Source organism: Phalacrocorax carbo, chromosome 2 (assembly GCF_963921805.1).
Source record: "Phalacrocorax carbo chromosome 2, bPhaCar2.1, whole genome shotgun sequence".
NCBI lineage: Eukaryota > Metazoa > Chordata > Aves > Suliformes > Phalacrocoracidae > Phalacrocorax > Phalacrocorax carbo.
Window position 1 is genome coordinate 164,980,656 of NC_087514.1, and position 22,081 is coordinate 165,002,736.

Here is a 22,081-nt window from a genome sequence, read left to right on the forward strand (position 1 = left end):
TTTCTAAATATTCTAGAAACTGAAAGGTTGGGCCAAGGCATCTTCTCCCACCTGTGACAACAATCTTGAAGGTGAGTTTCTGGCCAGCAGCCTCGCAGGTGTACTCCCCAGCATCTTTCTTCTCCACCTGACCCACCACCAGGCGACGCGATTTGCCCTCCGACTCCACCTTGAACTTCTTGCTCGAGGTGATCAGTTTCCCCTCCTTGTACCATTTCACATCGGTCTTCTCCTGGGCCACCTCGCAGCTCAGCGTGGCGTTTTCTGATAGTGCAGCTCTCACCTCTTTCTGCACCTTGTCCTTGTTTTTAAACACGTCTTCCGTCTCTGTAGGAAAGCCACAGCAGTCACACATAGGTATTTGCAGTTGTCTTCTCCAGTGCTCAGTTAAGTTCCTTCTATTTCACTATACTTTCCCCTGACAGGTAGTATTGTGACAGCCCATTAAGACAAGAAAGCACTTTCACCTCTATTTTGCTGACAGGCAGTGAATAGGGGTATGGGAATTCTGGGATAAATTTTAAAACCTCACAATTTGAGCACAGATTTGAACCTGGGACATAGAGCACCATATGCTGTGCCTCAACCCTCCTCCCTCATCTTTCTTTCTCTCTTCCTATGTCTCTCCAAGCTTCTAGTGAATCTGAAGGGAACAGCCCTCACATCCTCATAACCAGGAACCATTGTCCTTTTTCTGCCTACTTGGGTCAGTCAAATTCAGTCATTCTCCATCTAATCTGAGCTCTTCAAACACCTCCCTCTTCCCTTTTATCTTCCCCTGCACCTCTGCTATGGCCTCGCACTGTGATTCCACAGGAGTTTTCCTGCGGACACACCAGCTAATTGTGAGAGGTGCAGACATTATCCTCATTGCCCATCATACTTTTGTGGTTACAGCTAGTCATGGATGCAAAAGTATGTGTATAAAACGTTGATATGACAGCAGAAAATCAAGTCCTATGGCTGAAATTTTTCACCCCAGAGAGGTTGTGAGATGATCCTCTGAATGTAAGATACTACCCAAAATGAAATATTCCTTTATCTTTGGCATTTCTAGCATTTTCACACCTCTGACTTTGACTTGGAATGTTGTTCTGTCGTCCTTCGTTTCACAGGTGTAGCTCCCTTGGTCTTGCTGTGTCACCTTCTTGATGATGAGCTTGCGGTGTGTCCCCTGGGAGATGACTGTTGTCCTCTGGTCCTGCTTCACCTCAGTTTGATCCTTCTTCCATACCACGGCTCCACTCGCAGCTGACACCTCACACACCAGCTCAAGGTTTTCAGAAGGACTGACTGATATTTCTGGAGTTGTTTTGGGCTTGTTGACAAAATTAACAGGTTCATCTGAAAAGAAAAAGGGAAAGCACTTTATGCCTTGATTCAGGCTTATCAGAACAATGTTAAGATACATTCATGATTGATCATTATTTCATTGCTAGTCACACCTGGGTGATCAAGTTTCACCCAATGTAAACGTACATATGTGTGCATGGTACTATTGCAACATAACTATGACAGAGTGTTAACAGTTATGGCAATAAACTGTGCTTATGAGTCAGAAAAGGTCTAACTGAGAAACAGCAACGTTATCGCTAGGGGGGAACCCATTGCTCAAGTTTTAAATCATCCAGAGAGTTAGTACATAATGGTCTCCAGTTTGGGAGCTGGGTATTGATGAATCTTTTTTACTATATCAGCCTATTAGATCCACACTGTGTCTACATAGAGGTGGATCTATGCCTACCTGGATTCATAACCAAAATCCACCAGACTGATATGCATCCATTTTCTGCCCCCCTTTCAGAAGTCAGGCGTGAAAGCTCTTGCAGAGCACAGACATGGTGGAATCTATTACCAGAGTTGTATGTGCATAGAGCCATGAGCAGAACCTGGCCCAACCTCATGAGACCATAAAGCCTGGTGTGTGCTTTAACTCACAGCTCCTGTCTCATCACACACATGAATGTTGATGCCTGACTTTCTGACAGATGGTGCAAACTCCTTCTCTGATCTTCAGATAGTTCCTCTCAGTTACAGTGCAAGCACATTCATCTCTCCTACATCCTTCTGGATCTTTGAAATCAAGCTGAGGTGCCCTTAAGTTGCTGACACTTTAATCACCATTCCTTGTTTCTGATTTCAAGCAAGGTCCAGGGAATAGGTATTGATGCCTGAGTCCACAAACAGCTTTGAAAGATTGAAGAAGTCTCAGAAAGTCTTGTTAGAAGTGAGGAGGAGCCTTCTTTTGCCTGTTTCTGAGCTCATTCCTGCAGCCCCATGTTCAGAATATCCATCCCACTGAACTAGTTCTTCCCCAGACCAGATGATGGAACATATGGGAAAATCTCATTGATAAGATATTCTCCAACTTCAGGAGGACTAAGTTAATGTATGAGCCAATAGTGTCACACCTTTCTGATTAAACTGATCTTCACAGCAGAGAACTCACAACTCATACAGCTCAAGCAGTAGAGGTTCCCGCTCCAATACCTCAGCTCAGACTCTGCCGGCTGCACAGGCTGGTGGCCACACGTATGAGCGGTGTGTACAGACACAAGCATGCATCATGTGTCGTATGTGCAGCAACAATACAGCATTTCTATCAGCTCAGGTTTTTTGCAAGCATATTTGTAAAGGTAAAAGCGAAGGCAACTAAGTGAAGACAGGCACCTTGCGTGTAAAATGTGAGAAAACCCATCCAACACACCCTGTCCCAAAGCTAATGAGCAATATTTGATGAGCATGTCAGGTATTTCATACCCTTCATTCCGCCAAGCCAGCCCTTGCCTGAAGAGCAAGCTGATGGCTGTCAGTTATAACCATCCTTAGCTTAGTATTGCATTTCTTTTAGCAGCAACTGTTGCTTTCAGTCACTGAGTATCCCAAGGACAATTGCTGTGCTACACCCATGCCAGGCACGTCTGTGGCATCAGAGAACAAATATTTCATTAAAAATCATAATCATTAGGACTGATTTAAAAAATTAGATGACCAAGGAAGGATAGTCTTTCCAGAGTCCTGCAGCTCAAGATTATTGGGGTAACTCATCATCGCAAAGACAGATTATTTCCCTGCCCTAAGACCATCCCCTGACCGCAGTGCTTCTTAACACTCTGGAAACTTTTTATGGTGACATGTGACACAAGGTGGAAATTACCCTGAGGTTTTGTTAACAGGATGTAGCTCAGTCCTAGTTCATAAAAAATTTAATGGTGATACACGGTTACTTAGTAGCTACCAGTTTTCTTTGTCCGAGCCATGTGATGTTTTGTCAAAGGAGTTACAGGTGAGATTCACCTGAGCTACACAGGGTCATCAAAAAGTTAGGTGTCCAGTGTCAGGTAATCATGCAGGGTTCCTCTGTACTTCACGTTCAGACAAAGGCAGCTCCAGAATACTTTTAAATTACATCTTAGCTCTCAGCAGACAGTATAAATCAGATGGTATAAGTTGCCTTTTGGGGGTGCCTTTCACTCTGTACCAATCCGTTCGGATAGAGCCTAGTTGGCTCTTTTAGTCCAATTTTTCACTGGGTGAAGCCAGGGACTATGAATTACACTCAAGGTGAAATTGCCTAATGTTGGATTCTCAACCAAAGAGAACTGGAGGTAGGATGCAGAGTGAACACCTAAGCAAACACCAGCTGTAAACTGGAAGAAATCCCTCTAGCTCACTAAACCCTGTAGCAATCCCTCAAGACCAGTGCTGTGCTAGATTAATCAACTCTGATGAGCTTTTAGTTACCTGATGGACAGCATCATAGTGACATGGATGTACTGTTACAGGTGACAAGAACTCAGTCGCGCACTGCAGCACGTAGGCACACCACGAGAAGCTTTCAGTAGAGTTTCAGTTTGTAACTTAGGACTGGGTTAAAAATCAGGCTCCAGACATAAGTCAGAGAGCCACTTTTAGAAGAAAGGTTCCCACCAGTCTATGCAAATTGAATCAGTTGAATTTCACAGATATTGAATTTCACAGATAAATTCTTGTGTCATTTTATACTCTGGCTCCATCCTGGACTGGAACGCATCGGTGACAAGCATTTCTGTTCTGGGCTTGACCTGACAGCCACGTGCTTTAGCACGTGCTTTATGCTGATGGGCATGTGCCATGAACTAATGGCTTCTCTTACTGTACTGCAGGGAGATGTCTCAGAGATCACAGTGTCCTTTGGGAACAGCAGGAGATGCTTAACTCTCAAAATCGGGAGTTAGACTTGTCAAAGGAAGACACAGGACTTTCACAGTAAGACTTTAGGACCACCTTGGTCAGGAGGTTGAAAGACAATGTATATGCTGAGGCAAACCCTGAGCTAAAAGAGTAAAGGCCAGATGTGGCTCTCAGCACGTTCAAGCAGTGGGGTGTTTGAGTCATGACCCCATCCTTAGTAAAGGCTTGTGCCGACTTGAATACATAAGAGCATCTTTACATTATTTGTCCATATTGTGGATTGGCATAGGCATCACAACAGGGGTCAGAGTCCCTGAAATAGTACTGTGCAATCTTGGCCCAAAAAACTGGCAATCTACAAGGAAGACAGCTATAATGAACCAAGTCCTGAGCTTCTAACACAGCCTCTGATCCCATACTTGTATCACGAACTCACCTGAGACTTTTAAATCAAAAATAAGAGTATCATCTCCAATTTTGCATGTGTACGTTCCTTCATCTTCTTTCGTCACAGCTGAAGCCACAAGCTTATGCAGTTTTCCTTTATCTTCCATGATGAATTTCTTGCTGGCTGTGATTTCTTTGCCATCTTTGTACCACTTCACCATGATGTTGGCCTCAGAGGTTTCAGAAACAAATTCAGCCTGTTTTCCAGCGATGGCTCTGATAACTCCTCCAGTTTTCTCTTTGTTTATGAAGTTTGCAAGTGCTGAAACAAAATATAGACACACAGTGCTGGTAAAGAATTGTCTGGACATCAGTAAATATATACAACACTTATATCCACATTAGGTATTAATTTATCATAAGACCAAATATGTATATTTATTTATGGATCTAATTACTAGATTTTAATGCAGAGGCAGCCAAAATCCAGCCTTTATAAAACATATACCTGATTATTAATTGTCTGAAAACCAGAGCACATACAACACAGGAGGCTGAGCCAACAGGAGAGGAAGACCTAGGCAATAGGGCTTTAAGAAAATATCTGGGAGAGCTGAGGAAATATATGACACAAGAAAATGGGAGGGAAAGCAATGAAAGTTCTTTGGTCATTGTATTGTAACCACCTGGCAAATAAATCAACTCTAAATGAGGTTAAAATGTTATCTAGATAAATTAAATTAGGTTAAATTAAAAATCTATACAGATATCACATAGGACTGAAATGAAATTTCTTCCTGGAAATTAACTGGAACATAGAAGGTAAATAATAAATCTGGCACCATATTAACACAGTGGAATAATTGAGCCACCGATTGCCTCAAAGCAAAGATTCAAAACCCCATCGATAACTTAGCTAAAAATATGAGCCTAAAAGCGCAGTCCCATTTTACTCTAGATAATGGAATTAATTTTCAAATATCTTATTAACATATTATTTTAAAACAACACACACAATCAAGATACTTTGTTGGGACCGTGCAGTCAAAGCTACTAAAATCAAAGCCTTGATTATGTATGCATTTTTTCTTACTTTCAAGAACATGATTGCACAATACAGATTAACAGCTCTGCAGAATGCCTGGCAAAAGCAGTTATCAGCTTTCACTGCTGATACTGTAACAAGCCTAGAGTTCCCTGGGTCCTCTTACTATAGGCCAGTCAGCCTCACTTCCATCCCTGGAAAGGTGATGGAAAAGTTCATCCTGGTGGTCATCTCAAGGCATGCAGAGGAACACAAGGTTATCAGAAGTAGTCAGCATGGAGTCAACAAGGAGAGATCAGGCTTGACCAACCCGCTAGCCTTCTATGATGGCCTGACTGGCTGGGCAGATGACAGGAGAGCAGTGGATGTTGTTTACCTCGACTTCAGCAAGGCTTTTGACACTGTCTCCCATAACATCCTCATAGAGAAGCTTAGGAAGTGTGGGTTAGATGAGAGGACAGTGAGGTGGATTGAGAGCTGGCTGAACGGCAGAGCTCAGAGGGTTGTGATCAATGGCACAGAGTCTGGATGGAGGCCCATAACTAGCGGTGGTCCCCAGGGGTCTGTGCTGGGTCCAGCCCTGGTCAAGATATTCATCAATGACCTGGACAAAGGGACAGAGCGTCCCCTCAGCCAGTTCGCTGATGACACCAAGCCGGGAGGAGCGGCTGATGCACCAGCAGGCCGTGCTGCCATCCAGCGAGGGCTGGGCAGGCTGGAGAGCTGGGCCCAGGGGAGCCTCGTGGAGTTCAACCAGAGCCAGTGCGGGGTCCTGCCCCTGGGGAGGAACAACCCCCCGCACCAGCACAGGCTGGGGGGGACCTGCTGGAGAGCGGCTCTGCTGAGAGGCCCTGGGGGTGCTGGGGGGCAGCGAGGTGACCCTGAGCCAGCACCGGGCCCTTGGGGCCAAGGGGGCCAGCGGTGCCCTGGGGGGCATGGAAAGGAGCGTGGCCAGCAGGGCGAGGGGGGTTCTCCTCCCCCTCTGCTCTGCCCCAGTGAGGCCACACCTGCAGGGCTGCGGCCAGTTCTGGGCCCCCCAGTTCAAGAAGGGCAGGGAGCTGCTGGAGCAAGGCCAGCGCAGAGCTGCCAAGGGGATCAGGGGCTGGAGCATCTCCCTGGGGAGGAAAGGCTGAGAGACCTGGGCTTGTTCAGCCTGGAGAAGAGAAGGCTGAGGGGGGATCTCATCAGTGCCTATAAATATCTGAAGGGTGGGTGTCAGGGGGATGGGGCCGGGCTCTTTTCAGCAGTGCCCAACGCCAGGCCAAGGGGCCACGGGCACAAGCTGGGACACGGGAAGTTCCCCCTGAACATGAGGACAAACCCCTTCCCTGTGCGGGGTTCCCCTTCTCTGTGCCCCAGAGCAGGGGCACAGGCTGCCCAGAGAGGCTGTGGGGTCCCTTCCCTGGAGACATTCACCCCCCGCCTGGACGCGGCCCTGTGCCCCTGCTCTGGGGGTGCCTGCTCCAGCAGGGGGTGGGACGGGGTGAGCTCCAGAGGGCCCTTCCAACCCCCACCAGTCTGTGAGTCTGTGATTCCCAGGTCACCCTTCTTGCTTTTTTTAAAGACTGGAGTGACACTGGTGACCCTTCCAGTCCTTGGGCCTCTCTCCTGTACTCCATGACCTTTCAAAGATGATGGAGAGTGGCTCAGTGACAGCTTCACCGGCTCCCTCAGCACTCATGGGTGCATCCCATTGGGGCCCATGGATTTGTGAGGGTCCAGCCTGCCTAAATGATCTCTAACACAATCCTCCTCAACCAAGGGGAAGTCTTCCTTTCTCCAGATTCCCTCTCTCACCTCTGGGGGCTGGGATGCCTGAGGGCCAGCATTAACAGCAAAGGCTGAAGCAAAGAAGGCATTTAGTAACTCTGCCTTCTCTGCATCCTGTGTCACCAGGGCACACACCTCGTTCAGCAGTGGGCCTGCAGTTTCCCCAGTCTTTCTTTTAGTACTGCTGTATCTGAAGAAGCCCTTCTCATTATCCTTGACATACTTTTCCTGATTTAGTTCCAAGCGGACCTTGGCCTTCCTCGTTGCATCTCTGCATACCCTGACAGCATTCCTGTATTCCTCCCAAGTGGCCAGTCCCTTATTCCATATACTGTAAGCCTCCTTCTTCCATTTGAGTTTTTCTAGAAACATTTTGCTCATAAAGTCTTTCTCCTCTACCCAACCACCTCTGTCCATGAAGCCTGCAGTGGCAAACACTGCTGAGAGTGCAACTTCTCCACCAGCATGACTGGAACTCAGTCCATAGGTTAAAAGGTTTGGGAGGAAGAAGAGGGAGATCGGTTCATTCATGCACTTTCCACTTCCTCAGAAAACCAGAGTGAAAAATACAACCATGGCAGTCTGAAGGAGACTTCTCAGATGTCCCATTTCAATATAGGAGGTCATGTGTTAGAGGATGCCTGGCACGTGAAGCCTCACAGCAGTGGAGGAACTGCAGTGATAAATGGCAAGTGCATGTTCTAGCAGGGTTTTTTTGGGCAGGAGGCCCAGCGACTAACACATCTGGCCATGGCTCAGCAATGTGGCCACTCGGCAGCCATGTGATACCCATGTGCCAGACACAGCTGACCTGCACGTCAAATGATTCATCAGCTAGCTCTGTTCGATTTACAGGAGGAACAGATAAAAGGTGGCGATGCTGAAAGGTAAAACAGTGGGACAGCGTTTGTGAGCCTCATTCTACAAGGATGAGATAGATCAAAGTTGATTCTCCAGGAATCAAGCTACTAACAGCAGGTGTTTAAGGTGCATCTTGTCAACACAGATTTTAAAATTTATTACTCATTTGATAGTCATATTGTAGTGAAAAGCACATGGAAACATCCATCAGCTAATTCAATTAAATTGGTGGGTAGAACTGCCAGGGTGAAAAATTATGCTAAAGAGACAGAAAGAGAGAGAAGAAAACCAAAATTAAAAACAGCTGCCAAGTGTAGACAGCAAATTCCTCCCTCCATAAATGTAGTCACACTTCTAAATTATTTTTTTTTCAGCTTTCTTTGAGAGCTCTTTGAGAATAACCAAGCAAGTAAGGTGTCAAATGCAAAACACCTACATTACTCTGGGACCTTGTTGTTTTTACAGAGACCAAGGAGGGCAAGAAGCCAGCAGAATAAGATAATGAAGCACCTCATATGTACTCAGTGTAGAAACAACGTGATCACTGCTGGGAAGAAGGTGCGGGGTGAGTTGAGGGACAAAACACAAAAATCAAATGGCTTTACAAAGTGAACTTGCCAGTTCAAAGCAAAATAGCTACGGAGCTCACCCCAGACAATGTCTGACAACAGGCTAGACTGTCTTGGAGTCAGGTTTTGTACTCTGAACCTCAGCTGACATCTAGATGATACCCATGAAGAATGACCTGGGGATACACTGGAGCTTTTCAGCCAAAACATGATCCCGTTCAGGGCAAAGGAAACTCTCCTATGAACTAGTTCATAGAAGTTTGGACAGTTTGGAAGGCTTGTAAAAGGGAGGCTTCATACTGTTGGTTTCAGGGTTCCAAGAACGCCAGGTTCAAAACTCTGTATCTTGCTCTGGGAGTGGATGTGCCCACCAGCTAGGTAGCAGGCGATCAGGAGGCAAGGGACTGCCGAGAAAACAAGAAGAGCCGAGCAATGGGGCAGCCATAAACCTGTACTGCTTCATATCTAACAAATGGGAAATATTAAGAGAAAATAACATTTTGCTGTTTGTTCTTTACAGCCCTCCATATAAATATCTTGCAAACACAAGCGAGTCAACCTACCCAGTGCGCCCTGGAAAGTTCTGTTCTTATTTGCCAGGGTATTGACAGGCTATTTGATAAAGGCAAACAAATAACAAAAATATCCTACAATGCTAAGATGATCTTGGTCCATCAGAACTTTAATCAGAGCCGAACTAGTTCCTCAGTGACTTGCCTGATAACGCATAGCAAGTACAGAGCAGACATGGGATCATGTGCATCATGTCCTGTCCCCGTGGCTGAATTTCTTCATCACAAGAACACCTTTTGACTACCCGCTACTCAATCTCATGAAATAACAAGTCATCAGTTTGAGTGAAAGCACATCTCTTGCCACTGAGATGGTGTTAGAGCCCAAGTCTACTCCCAAGTTCTCCTGCTCTGGCCCTGTAGACACTGTCAATGCTAGATGTTGATGGGGAGTTACCACAAATCCCTGCACTGCTTCTGCAGCACTCCTTTTCTGTTCCTTGATGACTCTGTTGGCCTAGGGCAGGAGCAGGACATTAATACAAAGCAGCCTGGGCAGTCACATACCTTTCACTGAAAGCTGATAGAGCATTTTATCTCCTTCACAAATGCACTCATAAACTCCAGCATCCTCTGCTGCAGTGCTGCGGATTTTCAGGATATGCTTCTTCCCCACAGTTTGAAGTTCATATTTTTCACTGGCCTTGAGCTCTTTCTTATCCTTCATCCACTTCACGGTAGCCTCTGTGTCCGAAAGCTCAGCCTGAAGTTTGGCTTCCTCCCGCAGCCGAGCAGAGACCTTTTCTATATCTCTGCTCTTGTTGGTAAATCTCACTGCAGCACCTGTCAGGAGCAAAGACCTTGTTATTTCAATTTATATCTATTAATATGTCCCTGATATGTGTCTGCTGTATCTTTGAAAAAGTATTAGGTCCTGTTCCTGCCCTCGCATTCATGTCAACACCAAGCAATTTTTTCCAGTTCAGGAGACCCAACCTGGTTTTATTGCCAGAGTCACTAAGGAAAAGAGGGGAAAAAAAAGCACACAATTTTCTACTGATTAATAGTATTGTAAACATGCTTCTGCAGAGATTTTCACCCAAAGTCAAACACATCCTTCCAGAAAGAATGTCTACGCATTACCTTTTGCCATGCAATGTGGGTAGATATAGAGCTTATTGTCATTTCATAGAGGAAAACTGGAGCACCCAACTCTCAATGCTAAATTGAGTTATACGATACTAACTAGTACATTACACACATCTGTGATAGACTGAAAAACCTCCAAGAAAAAAAACTTAGCTTGTAATTAATTCTCCTTTACTTTAGAAAGACTCCACTACAGGCAGAAAGACTAGCCAAACCTGGAGCTGAAATTAGGTGTTTAATGTGACTCTGTGGCAGATCTGGTGACAGAATCCATTCACTGATGGTTGTGAATTACAGAAATTGATGAGCTGATCTTAAACAGTCTAGTTCAGATACCAAGCAGCTGGCTAGATCCACAGATTTGCCCTGAACTTTGTACTATCATGGTTAGGTCATTGCTAGGACCCACACTAATTTATATCATGCAATTTCAGGTACTTCCTACAGTCCAGGCATCAGTGAAAGACTCCAGACCTAGTTCTCACACCAGGTCACAGCAACTGCCCCTTGGCTGGAAGAAGAAAGGACAGTGACCAAAGTAAATACCTTTCACTCTCATCTTGGTGCTGGTGTCAACATTACTGGCAACAAATTTCACTTCTGCTCCATCATCGTTCTTGGTGACGTTCTTTATGATTAGGGTGTGCGTAGTTTGGGTTCTCTTAATGATATAGGTCTCACTTTCCTGTAAGACTTTACCATTAAGGTACCAAGTGCCGGAACATGTTGTCGTGAGGTCAACAGTAAACAGGGCATCTCCTCCAGGTACAGCTTCGACAGTTGTCAGGGGGGTTTTCACAGCCAGAACCGGTTCTGGGAAAGAAGAACAACATATATTTCTGAGACCAAAGGACACAAGACCGCCATGCTGGAGAACAGTGCTTTCCTAAGAAAGAAGCTCTCAGAGAAAACAAGACATGATAATAAAATCCTGCAGCCTTATACAATTTGCGTGTACTGAACACAGTGCATGGTTGGTCAACAGGATTTGATTTCTACAGCTGCAGGTAAGTGACCTCTGGCATTAGGGTAAGACCCCTCTCTGCAGGGAAAGACCAACATGCATATTTGACTTATTTTTTCCCAAAGACGTTTAAAGGCATAACAAGCCTGAACCGCCGATGAATCAAAGGAAGAAGAAATCCCATTGCTTGCAATGACTCTATGGGCTCATTAGCACCCTAGAAATAAAGTAAACTCCCCATATTTCTCCTAGGGACTCTAAGATTAAAGGGAAACTGACTGGAACCTGGTTTTCATGATAGTATGATCACCCATATATATTTTTTAGGTGCAAGTTTGATATCTCATTTATATACTGAAAATTAAAATATAAGCCCACCTCAATTTTTTCCTTTCATACCAGGTCTAGAAGCACTTAGAGACCTAAGGTCCATTGCAGAGAGCTCTGCCTCTCACACAGCCTTATGTGAGATATTGGAATATAAGCATACTCACAGCTCTGTCACAAAAACCCGACCACCACCATGTTGGCAACGGTCAATGGTTGAAATGAGAAAGAGCAATAGTACAGCAAAACCTATCTTCCTCAAAGTCATGAGGAAATGTCTTTAGAGCACCTACGCAGCAGGTCAGCCCAGACTGACCCATTTTATGATGGTTTTGTGCTCACCAAGGTGCACGCTCCCTGGGAACTCCAGGTAGGGGCTCTGTCCATAGGCGTTGACTGCAGACACCCTGAACTGATAGTCAGCTTCTTCTGACAGGTTGTTCACCGTGAACTCTGGGACAGGGACATGAGACTCATGGCACCTCACCCAGGTAAAACCAGTTAGTTTCTTGCGCTCCACAATGTAGCCGTCGATTGGAATGGGGCGGTCCATCTTTGGAGGGGACCATGCTAGCGTCACTGAGGTTTCTGTTTTATTTTTCACCACAGGGTCAGCTGGGGGTTGGGTGGGAGGTTTTTTGGGAGCTGTACAAAGGGTGGGGGGAAAGAAACAGAACAAGACGTTTATATCAGAGTGGAAAAGCCATTGTGCCTCACAGAAAAAAGCTTACACTGGACTAAAAGCTACTCTTGCCTAATGAACCTCCATGAAACATTGACGTGAGATGGAAAAGGAAGAGAATGTACAGAAGATGCTTTTGGGCTGCATTACACAAAGATTTACAATACTTCTGCCTTCACGGCTAAACAGATGTGATTTCAACACAATATTACAATAGCCTGCACAGGCAAAAAGCCTACAATGAACAATTCACAGGTTTAAATTTTCAGTGCTAAATATAAATCCACACCACTTCCTATACAGATCCTGGGCAAAGCAGACTAACGCTCAGCTTGCTATTTTCACTTAGAGGATGGGTAAAACTGCCATCAGAGGTTGTTCAAAATTCTGTGCCCCAAATTCCTGTTCCACTTCCCTGGTGTGAATCCAACCTAAAAAAAAATAACAAAACTAAAAATAAAAATACTTCAGCAGGATTACTCTGGCAAGGTGGCACAATTTGCCTTGTTTACTAGACATCATCGCACAGGTATAGCTGCACTCATATTGTGAGTCTGCTGGTATTTATCTTCTGTCAGAATTTCAACCGTACACGTCCCTGCAGTCAGAGGCGTTGATGTACCCGAGAGAACCGATGCACGGCAACATACCACTGCATCAAGGAAGAGCATGGTGGTATTTTGCAATGCTTTATGCATAGATGAGGCATCCTGCACAGCCATGTAAATCCACTCCCTAAAAAGCAGCATGAGCCAGGAATCTATACCCTCCATTTCTTCTCAAGAACCTGTTCCAAGCAACACTAATGCATTTTGGTCCAGATCCTTGACAGCCTTAAACGAAGACCTGCATTGAACAACAGGGATATTTCAGAGATATAAGACAGACATGAATAAACAGTGCATGGGTTTTGGAGTTGCCTGTTACACAGGCTTGGCTGTTCTCTGCAGCTGCTTCCATCTGGGTATCTGTCCTCTGTCCTGCTTCTGAGCTTTATGCTCCTCCACTCAGTAGGCACGTTGTAATTTTGTCTCCCAAGAGTGACAACCAGCACTGGGGATGTCTCTTTTAGTAATCTATGCAGAGACAGCTTTTGGGGTTGGGTAATTAACTTCAAAAGGAAATGACAAAGCAAAATCCCCACTGTCAGACCCTACAATAGGGGAGGTGTGGCTATTTTACAGCACTTGAGGTCACAAATGTATCCTTGCAGGTATTTGCATAATGAAGATTTACATTCACCCTCTCATTCTTCTTGAACCCTTTTGAGAAGGCTTAAGTCCCATCAGGGTTATTCACTATGTGGTGCCACTCATATGGCCAAGAGGCTAGGAATTATCGGATATTCTCTAGTTACACGTGTACTGACGTGGTAAAGGATTCATTTCATTTATCTTTGGCTACTTGAAAGTTAGGTGTCTGGTTTAAGTCAGTCATCCAGACTCCAAGAGTAATCCAGCATACTCAGAAGCAATTCATGCCAGCTTAAAGAAGGTGTGTGAGACAGGTGAAATGAATCATACATTGCAGATACTCAAGTATTCATGACTATAGAGGGAGCCTGTATGATAAGCCTAGACTTAAAATTGAACTCTGGGACAACTGTTTGTATCTCTGCCTCAGTTTACCCATCTGTAAAACGGGCATAGTAAGAATGCAAGATACTGAGCAAATAATACATAAACATTGCTTGTCTGATAAATGCTATTAAAACAGCCAACACCAATCTTGTCTAGCTAATTGAAAAATATGTGAACATAGTACACAAGGTTCTGCAAGCAGCCAATCAGATATGCATGAAGTGTAAAAATAGGAAATCTCAATGTGATACCTTTTTCCTTCATTACAAAAATAGACACATAAATGTTTTAGGGTGCACAGTTACCAACCTGTCAGCTACTGCTGGTCAGAGCTGGATGCCAAAGGCCCTATTAGTGTAGCATTAAGCCGAACACCAGACCCTGGAATCTGATCTCTTGACCTTACCATCAGAAACTGTAACGTAATATTTTGTTCAGAGATACCTGTTCATGGGAGTGTAGTTTCTTACCTTTTTCTGTACCATGAATCAAGACTTGCTTCATAATTTAAACAGCAGAGTCCAAATCCGAACTGAACTTTGCCGTTCCCATTGAATAGGTGCTTGGTTGAAAGTTAAAGATTTCCAGATACTATAGAAACTGTCACAATGCTAAGTGTGACACCTATCTCATTTTTACCTCTTATTAGCTCAACAGCATTAGAAGCCCCAACCAAGCTTAGGTAACACAGCAGTTACAAGCCTTTATTTAAAGATTTTTTTTTAGCACTCAAGAATTGCAGTTTGGAGGTGGTGGTGGGAGAAAAGTAGTATTATTCTTCCCAAATGGTGACCCGTTCACATGCAAATTGGAACTGCAGCAGAGCCAGAAACCACATGAAGTTCTGTGCCTTAAGTGAAGCAGCTTTTACCCAGAAAATGCAATGCCATCAAAATAAAGTTCCATAAAATTAGGCAACTTCACCAAAATTTCATTTTGGGTCCAATCTCAACTACGCTGCACCTGATGCTACTGCACTGTCAGCAGAAACCCTGGCTCAGATCAGATGTGCCAGCTGAAGGAATAACATGCAGGCTGGAGAATATCAGTCCCCCACGCAAGGCTAATCGAGACAAAGGTCCCCTATTTCAGCATAGCTAACACCAATTCACAGGGTCTTCCCAGCTTTGTCATGTCAAAGAAAGGATAAGAGAGTACACAGCTTTGCTGGTCTCCACAAAAGGAAAGAAAATATATTTTCAGGAGGAAGCATTTCCCTGTTTTTAAGAAGCTAACGTCAAAGTAAGATGTTTCAACTTTGGTGGATGCTTGACTGCCCCTGAAATGCTTCACACACGTGTGCGTAGATGTTCCTTCACAGGTGTTTTTGCTTTTTAGAATGGAAATACTCTGCCAAAAATGTTCAGGGCACCTGTCTACTTCCCTGTCATAGCCAGCATACCCACAAGCTACCCTCATGTCTCTGTAGACTCAGGACCTAGGGAAGGAGTTGAATGCTCGCTGACTCTCCCCTCCAAATCCTCAGCGAAGAGGGAGAGATAAGTGGCCCCTATTTGCTAGAAAAAGTATTAACCCATAGCAAGAACTGATAAATGCCCCTCAAAGAAACTAATAATTTTGGAAAATGGATGTCAGCACGTAGGCTGAGCACCCATAGCAGTCTGTGTACAACGAAGTGACTACAACATATGCAACTTACATGTCGTTTTCTAAGCCCCTCCTGATGGGGAGAACATGCATGTCCCTTACCCCATGTTTTTCTCAGTTGTCAGTTTATATTCACTCCAGCATGAAATGAGAATGGCACATGTTTGTGCTCTGCTCTTTAGAACTCCTCTCTCTCTCTGTTTTGATGTCTCCATCACATTTCATAACACTAGCGTTCAGGTTGCCAGCCTTTTGTGGCTGGCATCAAACATTCTCCTGTCTTTGGACGACAGACTTACCATGGTAGTACCTAAAACAACAGTGCTAGCATGGGAGTACCTGCTTGCTAGGGAAGACCTAACACCAACTCCAAACAAAAGTGAAGCTTACTGGTCACAGTGAACTGGGTAGAAGTCCTGCTTTCATCAGCCAGGAAGGCAATCTCACCAGCATCTTCCATCTTACACTCTCGGATGATCATGGTATGTTGCTTGCCAGAGCATGTAATAGAGATTCGATCACTGGGTTTCACTTCTTCTTTATTTTTCAGCCATCGGATGTTCTGGCATTCATTGTCCAGCTCCACGCAGAAGATGGCTGTATCATTTATGAAGACCGCAGTCTTCCGTGGAAGTTTTTTAATGATGTTCCCTTTAAATAAGAAATCAGTTACCATCAGAAAACAGCAGATATTAAAGCCTCTGGCAACACTGGACCATTCAGACTACAACAGGACTAACCAACAGCTCTCACCTAATCAAAACATTGTAGACACTATGCAGACATCCCTAAATGAATCCCTAGGCTCTGAGTTACACAGAACAGATAATCCCAAGGGCTCCTTTTGGTCTTCAAAGAGAGAAAAGCAATCTTGCTTGACTACACTTGCTCATGTTTCTAGCTTAACATGCAAAGTCTGCTGTCGGGTAAACACAAGGTACATGGCCTTGCCAAGAAGAGATTTGACAGCGATAGGGCTTTCATTGCCTGCATATGCTGGAAATTCAAATTAAAACTTTGCTAAAGTAGGTAAGTCTTAAACCAGACGGGTCTCTCATCTGTCTTTGGTATTTTGTCTCCATCAAAGTTACCAGTAAGTTACATAACCAACACGACAAACACACCAGTCACCTGAATTACTAGGAAATACACTCAAAAATTCAGATTTCTTCTTAGAGTCAACCCAGAAATTCACATGGGATGAACTTCACTTATTTGTGTCCTCTCCAGGTGACTGTGATGATTATCACTTATTAGAATAACCTCAAAGTTACAAGATGTGACTATTCACAGGAAAGGTTGGACAAAGCATGAGGGAATCGCCGCTACTGACAGGTGGTGACTGGCTCCAGCCCTGGAAGAGTCCCTGCAAGGCAAAAGAGCCCTCACCCAGGCAAAGCACCTAGAGCTATTTAATGAGAATCAACGCTGAACTGCTCCATGAAGTGACAGATCAGGCACCTGTTTCATCAGTAGGATTCAAGACCCTGATTCTCTGCTCATCCTCTCCAAAGCCTGGTAGCATTTCTGCTCCTTGCTGCCCTCAGCAGTGCCCCCGTCCCTGCAGCCCTCTGCATCCTGCCAAGCTCTCGCATACGCCCAACTTCACCCTGCTTTCTCAAATCTTCTCCCCCCAGGGCAGGCACGGGGCTCCCCCAGGACGGCTCTGCCTCTTTTCCCTCTTGAGAGCTCCACCTGGCTCAGTCACTCTCTTTTTTAATGGAACATGCTATAGAAACATAGCACAAACAAGTAAAACAAATACCAGCTGTCCTAGCGGGGCCAAACACACAGTGTTTGGCTGGTCTAGCCCTAACAGAAGGTGTAACAAAAAGGTGTCTATCTGAACTCTCCTGTGCCTCCGGACTAAATTTCCCCTTCTGCCTCCACCCACATACGCTCTCTGCTAACGATAGAAAAAGGAATTTGCACAAGGATGCACGGCACCCAGCTATCTTGCACCAATTTATGTAGCGGAGAACTTCTGGTATCACTGGGAGTAAAGTCAGGCTTTAAATGAGACAGGACAAGTGCAATCCTGTTACTATTACAGGTCTTCAATTCATGCTACAGGAGATGTCAATGATACCGGCATAAGCATCATCAAAATAAAAATTACAGGTACAGGAGTTGCATGGGTAGGTTCTTATTCATACAGCAAGTCATGGAGTTCAGAACCAAATGGCACCTTCAGCAGACATGCCCGTGTCTTGTGTGCCTGTCTACGGGCTGTGAGACACCATACCAGGCCCTACACCTACTTGCACTTCAGTTCTAAATCAGCAGACTCAGCAGACTTGGACATGGGTCTATATCCACTTTCTGCCACTTTGTCATCAGCTTTCCAGACTCCAGAGAACAGGTCCAGATGTCAGAGATCTGGAGTGTTGGATCCAGTTTCCAATCCAAGACCATACTAGTGCTGACCATAGCCTGCACCACATATTGGACCATAAACCACAGCTGCTAAGCTGGCTTCCCAGTGTGGTCAGCACCACTCTTGGACAAAATTCACCATTGTGTTCACCAGACACCAGACAAGACCTGTGTGAGACACTGCCGGGGACACACACGATGCTTGGGATCATATTGAAGAAAGTCTACAGTGCTAGGCTACAGCTCCAGGACTTTGCCTTCTAGGAAGCCCCTTTAAGGATAGGTCCCCACCAGGTGACGTATCTTGTGCAGCAACACAATCTGTCCCCGCTGTCTGACCCTGTGTCCCAGATACACCCTGGCAGGAGACCCAGGGACCCACTGACCGGCCACACGTGGCTCTCCTCTCACACCGTAAGGGATTCTGCAGTCCTTCACTGCACACATGCATGGGGTAAATGCCGTTCACAAGGTCAAGTCTCACGCATGACAGTTGGACTTGATGATCCTAGAGGTCTTTTCCAACCTTAATGATTCTATGATTAACGATTCTGCTAATCGCACACTTGGTAGGTGAGACTTGGCTGATCTGAAATAGCAAAAGCCTTTCTTACCTTGGACAGACAGCTCCGCGATGGTCCTGCTCCCTTCTTTCATCTCACAGATATAGACAGCATCATCGTCTGTGGTGACGTTCTGGACAGTGAGCCGGCGGTACGTGCCCTCTTCTTCGATGTTGTATTTCTTGCTCTGCCGGAGTTTGGTTTCCTCCTTGAACCAAGCTGTCTCTGTACTAGGAACAGGCACTTCACATTGGAAGGTGGCAGATTCCTTCTCCCTCACTTCAAGATCCTTCAGTTTTTCTTTGAAGGGTATTGAGGGTTCTTAAGAGGATAAAAACAGAAAAGAGAAACAAGAGTTTATGATAGCCTGTGGTAAGAGGTGTGCAAATAAGTCAATAGGAAAAAATTAAAGAATAAGACTTACTATTAATGACATTGATTTGTCCTGAGCTGACATCCAAACCCACAATCAAGCCCTACTACAGTAGGTATTCTGCTCTCACGTTAAAAAAAAATATATATATATAATACTTAGCTCCCAGAAGAAGTATTTTAAGGACTTATCTAAAAATGAAGCAATATCAGTCTGAACTGCAGTACCTGCCCCAACAACGCCACACAGAGGAGTTTGCTTTAACTCAAAGCAATGTGAACAAGTTGGTGAAGCATCAGGTTAATAAATTCTGGCCTTGTGGCCTGCTTGTCCTCTAGCGTGAACATCTCTGCATTGCACCTAGTCACTCAGCGATGCCAACGAGACGAAGGGCAGGGCCCACCCAGCCTGGCTCTATACACAGCAACAGCCACCTCACATCAGAGCAAAAACCCATAAACGTAATCATGCTAAAGGTGGGAAAACAGCAAACAAGCTGGTCATAGGGAGAGGGCACAGGGCAGCAATTCTGAGCGTGAGCAGCTGAGCTGGGCAGCTGGTGGAAGTACCAATGTTTCAGGGGTCTTGTGGCAGACGTGAGCTCCGTGGAGTGATCTGAAAGGGCACAGAAAGATGAGAGACGGCTGTGCACAGAAGGACAGATGTGGGGGAAGGCACAGAAGTAACTGATGGGGGAGTTTTCTGTTTGCCCCACCAGCACCAAAGGCTCTGTATCAGCTTTTGCCAACGACAATAAAAAAATAAAGGCCCCAAGTCTCCCAGCTGCCTCTGCTTTCCTCCAGCAGAGGGGCTGCAGTGCTCTGGCTTAGGGGGGAACCAGGGTGTAGATCAGACATGCAAAACAGCTGCATGGCAGTGAGGGAAGGCGTTTTATGAACAGAACAACATTTAATACCAGTGACAGCCACACTGTGAAATCATCCTGGTAACCCCAGCACCAAACTGGAGAAAGGGGAGCTGGCCTGAAGAGGACAGTCAGTGGTCACAGCCACGGGACTGGTGCCACAGTCATGTCGCACTGGATTAGCCAGTGCTGACACATCACCACTCATGCTTCATGAGAAATCATGTCTTGACAGGTACCTTCATCTTCTAATAACTACTGCACCAGCTCACAGCCTTCTTTTGTGACTCCATTCTCCCTCTCCCTGACCACACACATGCTCCCAGGCTGGTAATTTCATGTAGTCACTAGCAGTCAGTAAAGCCCAGCACTAGTCTAAGAGTCAAACAGGAGTAGACTTGTCTTAGATTTATAAGCCCATGCCCACCGTGGCACATCTCACTCAGAGTCTCTGTAGTCTGGTGGCTGGAGAAACACAAACTGAGGCCCTCAAACATCCCACATCCAAACTTTGATGTCCAGGAGCCTCTATTCTGTAAAATTCAGATCTGGTAGCTCACCGTGTAACTGAGTCTGTTACCTGCCCCCTCCCGCCCCACCGTCAGGGCAGGGGCTGCTACAGGAGTAGTGCTTTCTTTGATCTGGTTTACTCTTTTCTGAACTCAGGCCCTTGAAACTCATGCGTTCAGTTTTGCAGGTCTTTTATTCAACCTCTGTCACAGCCATGATTGCAGCTGTCACGTAAACATCTCCAATCATTTCTAGCTAAGCACAGCCTGGATAGAGGTACCAGACTCTAAGGGCTTGACAGGACACCTGGAGGGAGCAATGCTATCTGCTACCTTGGTTGTTATGCTGAGATTAAAACCTGACTGGGAACCCACGGAATACCTTTAGGAACAGGAAGGTGACTCTAGTTCACCACAGAAACTTCGTTATTGTCTTAAAAAATGTTTTGTTTTAATGCACCTCAATTCAAGGCAAGTCAAAATCTTACCTTGAAAAGCCTTCAGCTGTGGTTACACAGACCTGCTCTGCCCACACTCCACATCTTAATTATCCTTTTTTTCTTTAACCAACAGGCAACTCGGATTCCTGCCCTGCAATCTCATATATCACCTCTGGAGGCACCCCATGTAGTCAGGGGGAGTGAAGCAGCTGTAATTCTTATGCCATGGGAACAAGCAAGAGGATGAGATCAAGAAAGAATTAATCAGAAGGATGCCAGCCTCCTGGAGCTGGATGCAGTGCTGCTGTGTGAGACAGGAGGGAGTCTGGAGCTGACACTTAAAACACACGGACGTGCCCAAGAGCTAAAAAGAAATACGAGATGCACCTGAGAAGCACACAAGTGTATTCCCATACTTGGAGCAACTGGCTCTTAAATGTACAAACACTAGCATAGAATACCACAGAATACCACAGCTGGAAGGGACCTACAATGATCATCTAGTCCAACTGTCTCAGAAATTCAGGGCTGACCAAGTTAAAGCATGTTATTAAGGGCATTGTCCAAATGCCTCTTAAACACGGACAGCCTTGGGGCATCGACCACCTCTCTAAGCAGCCTGTTCCAGAAGAGTTGGTTGATTATTTCATGTGTTGCAGTAGCAGCACTTTTTCTTTTCTAGTGAGGGAAAGTAGGTGCAAGGTTATCTTCAGCATCTTGGGGTCACAGATATCCTCTGAAAACAGCTCTCCTTTCATCCTCCTGACACGCACACACACATCTTATCTCACTCTGAGCAGGGTTTCAGAGAGACAGCAGCTGATAAACTGAATTGAACCCTGGGATTCACCCAGATGATGAATCCTCCAGGCTCTGGAGATGTTAGAGAGGCTCCAAAACCCACCAGCCTCCTCTTCCTAAGTACATCTTCATGCTCTTTACCTCATCTAGCATGTACCTGGTCAGACAGGGGGGTTAATTTTGGTCAGGAGACTACAGAAGGACCACAGCGCTGTTGCGAGTAGGCATCCCAAATAATTCTCTGGCCCATACTCAGTCCCCTGACCAGGTCAGAGGTGCTCAGAGAGGTGGCCAAGGGAGGGAACAGTGTCTCCAGCTGATCAACAGGCAACCCAGCTCTCAGGGAAAGCTCTGTGAAAGGCAGGTGACTCATCTTCCTTGTTAATAGATTAATCAACACAGTCTGCCTACATAACCATATAAGACGGCTACTTGTTCTAAGGATGGAAGCATTAGGCTTTACACCAGCCTTTCAGGGTATTTTAACTAGCTAAATGTGAAAACAAATAAGTACACTTATTCTCCCA

At 45.3% G+C, this 22,081-nt stretch overlaps 1 protein-coding gene across 1 annotated transcript in view; it reads right to left on the reverse strand.

The window, feature by feature from the left end:
* OBSCN (obscurin, cytoskeletal calmodulin and titin-interacting RhoGEF) overlaps positions 1-22,081 on the reverse strand; it is a 198,702-nt gene that overhangs the window by 168,991 nt on the left and 7,630 nt on the right. Inside the window, exons 2-9 of the mRNA XM_064445166.1 lie at positions 18,618-18,887; positions 16,018-16,278; positions 12,100-12,402; positions 11,013-11,279; positions 9,885-10,160; positions 4,610-4,882; positions 1,069-1,344; positions 52-327 (exon numbers count right to left, since the gene is read on the reverse strand). Of these exons, the coding sequence (XP_064301236.1) occupies positions 52-327; positions 1,069-1,344; positions 4,610-4,882; positions 9,885-10,160; positions 11,013-11,279; positions 12,100-12,402; positions 16,018-16,278; positions 18,618-18,887 (2,202 nt within the window). The remainder of the gene's footprint in view (positions 1-51; positions 328-1,068; positions 1,345-4,609; positions 4,883-9,884; positions 10,161-11,012; positions 11,280-12,099; positions 12,403-16,017; positions 16,279-18,617; positions 18,888-22,081) is intronic.